The sequence below is a fragment of the Microtus ochrogaster genome, unplaced genomic scaffold (genome assembly GCF_000317375.1).
Source record: "Microtus ochrogaster isolate Prairie Vole_2 unplaced genomic scaffold, MicOch1.0 UNK24, whole genome shotgun sequence".
Taxonomy (NCBI): domain Eukaryota; kingdom Metazoa; phylum Chordata; class Mammalia; order Rodentia; family Cricetidae; genus Microtus; species Microtus ochrogaster.
The window spans coordinates 67,172-73,105 of NW_004949122.1; the positions used below are offsets into that span (position 1 = coordinate 67,172).

Consider the following 5,934-nt stretch of genomic DNA (forward strand, 5'->3'; position numbering starts at 1 on the left):
TAGATTTTGCTGTCCTAACTAAAGCTTTGAACTGACTGTTTGGTACTTGATTACTTTGCATGTGATGTGGTTAATGGAAATAATTAGATATTTTGTCACTTTATTATAGCACTTTTTGTTTGTAAAACCTGACAAAGCAAAGTATGCATGTCTGTTATTCTAGCATCTGGTAAATCAGCAGAAAGATCCAGATACAGAAGAATATCGAAAGCTTCTTTCTGAAAAGGAAATTCATACTAAGAGAATTCAGCAGCTAAATGAAGAAGTTGGAAGACTTAAGGCTGAAATTGCAAGGTATTAAGAATACAAGTTTTAAAATATATGTAATGGAGGCATTTTTCGTGTATAACCCAGTGTGGGCTGGAATTACAGGTGTCTACCACTACAACTGGATCTAGTGAAAATTCAAGTTTATTTCAATTTTTTATGTTTTCTTTATTCCAATCAATATTCATGTTTAATATAAGAGATACTATTTCTTTAAGAAAACAAAAATTTAGAAAACTTGATTGTATACTTATAGATAGTTAGTATTAGCTGCTGCTCTTATTAGAAAGTTCAACCCATGACATCATATACAGGAGGGCAACTACTTAGAGCATTGCCAAATGTGTATCGAGAAGAACATGTGACAAAAATTGTATAGGCTTTAAGACCAACCTTGCAGGAAGCTTGGATAACATCTGACTATAGAGTCCTCAGTCACGCAGCTCTATCTAGTGAAGCCTAGTGGCATCACTTGATGACGTTGAAATCATGTTACTTGACTACTTAGTGCAGTGTCTTAACTTCAAAACAGGTATTAGACCTGTGAAATAAGGTCTCTTAAAGGGCTAAATTCATGAAGTAATTATCTTTGAAGTGAGGGTAGTTTTTAATTAGAAAGCTATTATTAAAGCAGTATAGTAGAAACTTTTAAGTAGAAATCCTTTAAAATTTACAAAACATTTTATATATTTAGTTCATCTAAGAATTCTCTTCTCCTGCTATTTTTTTTCAAAGATCAAATGCATCGTTGACTAACAACCAAAACTTAATCCAGAGTCTGAAGGAAGATTTAAACAAAGTACGAAATGAAAAGGAAAACATTCAGAAAGATTTAGATGCCAAAATAATTGATATACAGGAAAAAGTCAAAACAATCACTCAAGTCAAGAAAATTGGACGCAGGTACAAGACTCAGTATGAAGAACTTAAAGCACAGCAGGACAAGGTATTTTGAGTAAATGTGATTCCCTCCCTCCCCCTGACAGTTACTGGGTTTTAGAGTCTAATCTCATAGAAGCTTACAGTGATACATTTATTATTTACCTTCTCACTTTGTATCCCAAACTAGCCTAGAACTACTGAGCCTCCTGTCACTGCTCCTTGAGTATCGGGGTTCCAGGTGTTCACTACCACACCTGGCAAAAAGATCGGTTACATAATATGGCGATCATTATAAAGTACATTATAAAGTGAGAACAAACAAAATTATAGGTGCTGCGTGATTTTTGTTGTTTTGTTTGTTTGTTGACAGAATCTCTTCCATGTAGCTCCTGTAACTCTATAGACCAGGCTGGCTTCTAACTCCCAGAGATCCACCTGCTGCTGCCTCCCAAGTGCTGGTATTAAAAGCATGCACTACCATATCCAGCCTTATTTTTCATATTTCTGGTACTATTTCTTTGCAAAACTTATTTCAGAACCGTGGTAGTTACCTTTTCTCGTTCTTGTTACCCTGTAGTGTCACATTTAGGGAATACAGTCCACCACTGCTAGGAGGCATGACTATGACTGGAAAGTGCTGCAGAGAAGGGGGAGTGAGTTCCAGCTCACATGGCTTTCCTCCTTTTTCCTTTTCTATTTAATCCAGAGTGGCAACCATAGAACAGGCTGTGTCTTCCCCCCTACAGTTAATTCTTTCTGGAAAAAAAACCCTTACAGATTCACCCAAAGGTGGACACGTCAAAGTCTTAGGTGTTTGGTATCATAATCAAGTCAACAGTCCAAAATTAACCATCACAGTAGCTCATTGTTAAGTTATGAATGAACAAAGTGATAGTTTTTCAACTAATACGGTTTTATATTATTTTAAACAAGTTGTTTAAAATGTTTTAATTCTTTTTTCTATTTGTTAGCACTTTAGTGTGCTTTTCTTGATGTGGAAGATAAGTTTTCAAAGAAGGTGCATCATTTGCCCATGCTCTTGTGTCTGTGTCGCTCTTTTCCATTTGACTCATCATCAGGGGGCTATGTTGGGTACCTGAAGTCTGTCTACAGCGCATCGTCTCTAACATCTACCTATGGAGGACCATAACAAATTTTCTCGTTTTGAACATTAAAATTGCTCTGTAGAAACTCACCTTTGAGTGCTCTTATAAGTTATCTTGTACAGTTGGGATTGTCTCTTTAAACTTATAGCAGCAGAATCACTAAGTGACAATGCTTTCTTACTACTCATCATCTTAGGCCATGGAGACTTCCACGCAGTCCTCTGGAGACCATCAGGAGCAGCACATCTCCATCCAGGAAATGCAGGAGCTCAAAGATAACCTCTGCCAATCCGAAACAAAGACAAAGTCACTCGAGGGTCAAGTAGAGAATCTGCAGAAGGTATGATTGTGGAGGCAGTGGAAGGCCAGTGTTCCTAATTCTCTCCTTAAGCCTTAATAATATGCTTAAACACCGCTGCTCCTTCCCATGTGGGACCTTTAGGAGTGTCCTGGTACTTTATAAGGTACATACCTCGTATGTACTGATATGATTGAGTTACATGATATTTCTTTTCCCTTGAAAAGACATTATCTGAAAAAGAAACAGAAGCAAGAAATCTCCAGGAACAAACTGTGCAGCTTCAATCTGAACTGTCGCGCCTTCGTCAGGACCTTCAGGATAGAACTACACAGGAGGAGCAGCTCCGACAGCAAATAACTGAAAAGGATGAAAAGACAAGGAAGGCAATTGTAGCAGCAAAATCAAAAATTGCACACTTAGCTGGTAATTTCATGTATATGCTACGATTTGAATTGCACACTAAACCCATTCAGGACAGGTGTAAGATTAAATGTAAAAGAGAAGCCAATATTGTAAATTTGTAAATTTATTAGATTTACGTAACTTTAACTTTTTAAGACTAAGTTTTTAATTTATATGTATAGTTGTTTGCTTGTGTGCATGCACGTGTGTACTGCCTGTGTGTCTGGTACCCAAAGAGGCCAAAGGAGGTGTTAGATATACCGGTACTGGAGTTTGGTTGTAAGCTACCAGTAGGTCTTGAGACAAGGTTTCTTTGTATAACAGCCTTTGTGTAAGAGCTGTTCTAGAACTTGCTCTGTAGACCAGGCCGGCCTCAAACACACAGGGATATGCCTGCCTCTGCCTCCCTCATGCTGGGATTAAAGGTGTGCTCCACTACACGTGGCTTCACTATCTGTTTTTTTTATGTATATTATAGACTGTGATGTGAATACTTTATAATTTCTAATAATAAATAATATATATAAGTAAACTTGCTAAAGTTAATTTATATTCTACATTTTTTGATGTTTTAGGATAATTACCTAATTATTGTGAAATAAGACTATATTAATAATAAACATGGATATGTTTAGAAGTTTGCTCATTGAAGTAAGTCGTATCAAAATTAATACATAGTATAATACAGATTCTAATACTATACACGGTGTAAATGCGTAAGGTTTCTGATAATTATAATTATGTGCTTATTTTAGGTGTAAAAGATCAGTTAACTAAAGAAAATGAAGAGCTTAAACAAAGGAATGGAGCTTTAGATCAACAGAAGGATGAACTGGATGTCCGAATGACTGCTCTTAAGTCCCAGTATGAAGGTCGGATTAGTCGCTTAGAAAGAGAGCTCAGAGAGCATCAAGAGAGACACCTTGAGCAGAGAGATGAACCTCAGGAACCCACTAATAAGGTGACCACCTAGTTCTGCATGCATAACAAGCCACTTCTTAAAATTTTATTTGGAAGTACTGGTTATTCAGGAGTCTTTGTTAGAGGGAATCTGGACTAAAAGCACTGTATACAGTCAGTTGATAATAGTGAGTCTCGTATCTTTGTTCGGTGAGCTTGAGGGTACAGGAAGCACAGATGTCAATTCTTTTTTTCTTACAGCCTCCAGAACAGCAGAGACAGATCACACTGAAAACTACTCCAGCTTCCGGTGAAAGAGGAATGTGAGTCTTATTTCTTCTGTAGTCTGTCTTCCAAGTGCAGAAGCAGTTGTCATGTTCTTGTCAACTCTTGTTTTCATTACTTTCATTCCTGAGTGTAGAGCTGCAGTGAACAGAATCACTTTGCGGCTTAGTCTGCTTCTGGCTTATAAGCTCCTACTAACACTGCCTGTGATGTCTCGTGAAAAGCATAAAAGTCTAGGCTGGGGCTGGAGAGATGGATGGCTCATCAGTGCTCTTTGAGAGGATCCAGACTTGCGTATCATCTCACAGCCACCCAGAACTCTAGTTCCAGGGGCTCCAATACTTCTAGCCTCTGGACACCAGGCACACACATGGTATATAGACATTTACCCAGGCAAGATCTGGGCTGAGACTTAGAGTCAGTAACTCAACATTTGGTTCTGTTGTTGTTATTTATTGCCAGCTTATACTGTAGTAATAGGAGCCGTGGGCTGTGTCCCGCCACCCAGCTAACTTTACCCGAAATAATTACACACAAACTGTATTCATTTAAACACTGCTTGGCTCTTTAGCTTTAGCCCTTTTCTCGGCTAACTCTCGCTCCTGGACTAGCCCATTTCTTATCATCTGTGTAGCACAGCTGGGTGCGCTTACCGGGAAGATTCTAGCCTACGTCCATCCTGGGTCGGAGCTTCATCGCATGTGCCTCAGAGAGCAGAGCTCTCGCCTCTGCCCGCTAGAGTGGAGCATCTCGTCTCTCTCTGAGACGACAGCTGTGGAGTCTGACCTCACTTCCTCTTCCTCCCAGCATTCTGCTCTGTTTACTCCTCCCATCTATGTTTTAACCTATGAGACCAAGCAGTTTCTTTATTGCTTAAACCAATGAAATCAACAGATTGATATATGACACTCCCACATCATTATACTACTGTGAAATAGTCTCTATAACTTTTAAAACTTAAATTCAAAACCTTTTTACTGAAAGTTTTCAGATTTTATGGCTGACAAATAGAAAACAATATTCAATCTTTAAACTACTAATTTTAAACCTATCAAGTTTATTCAAAACAGTGTTCAGAAGAATAGTAAGATTTGAACTGTGTTAAGGTAATACCTACTGAACACTCATTGTAAAAAGTTTGTGCCTTGACTTTTACAGAATATGTGTGTGTGTATGTGTATATATATGTATATATATATATATATATTGTGTGTGTGTGTGTGTATTTTATAAGGGATCTTCTACCTGAGTTTTGTGACATTCTTGTATATTTTTTTCCCCATTAAGTGCCAGCACATCAGACCCACCAACAGCCAATATCAAGCCAACTCCTGTTGTTTCTACTCCAAGTAAAGTGACAGCAGCAGCTATGGCTGGGAATAAGTCAACACCCAGGGCAAGTATCCGCCCAATGGTTACACCTGCAACTGTCACAAACCCAACCAATACCCCAACCGCAACCGTAATGCCCACCACACAGGTGGAGTCACAGGAAGGTGAGTGAAATGACACATCTGATTGGGGATTGGCTTCTTGCATTGATTTTTTTTTTTTTTTTTTGAGAGCATAAAAGTAGCTTTAAGGATAAATGAAGCATATAAATGTTGAGTCAGACATCATAATAAAAGTAGTTTTGTTTGAAGTATATACTTTCCAGGATATTTGTGCTTGATTATCAGACCTATTGTTTGTTTATTTTTGAGTACAGTCTGGTCTCCAACTCATGATCCTTTTACCTCATCATCTCAAGTAGCTGGGATTACAATAATGTGCCATCATGGCTGCCCAAGA

General features: G+C 38.2%; 1 protein-coding gene across 1 annotated transcript in view; it reads left to right on the forward strand.

The window, feature by feature from the left end:
• Positions 1–5,934, forward strand: part of Tpr (translocated promoter region, nuclear basket protein) — a 70,184-nt gene that overhangs the window by 45,460 nt on the left and 18,790 nt on the right. The window contains exons 13-19 of the mRNA XM_026789591.1: positions 1,003–1,213; positions 2,452–2,595; positions 2,781–2,979; positions 3,714–3,919; positions 4,120–4,181; positions 5,431–5,639; positions 5,852–5,892. Of these exons, the coding sequence (XP_026645392.1) occupies positions 1,003–1,213; positions 2,452–2,595; positions 2,781–2,979; positions 3,714–3,919; positions 4,120–4,181; positions 5,431–5,639; positions 5,852–5,892 (1,072 nt within the window). The remainder of the gene's footprint in view (positions 1–1,002; positions 1,214–2,451; positions 2,596–2,780; positions 2,980–3,713; positions 3,920–4,119; positions 4,182–5,430; positions 5,640–5,851; positions 5,893–5,934) is intronic.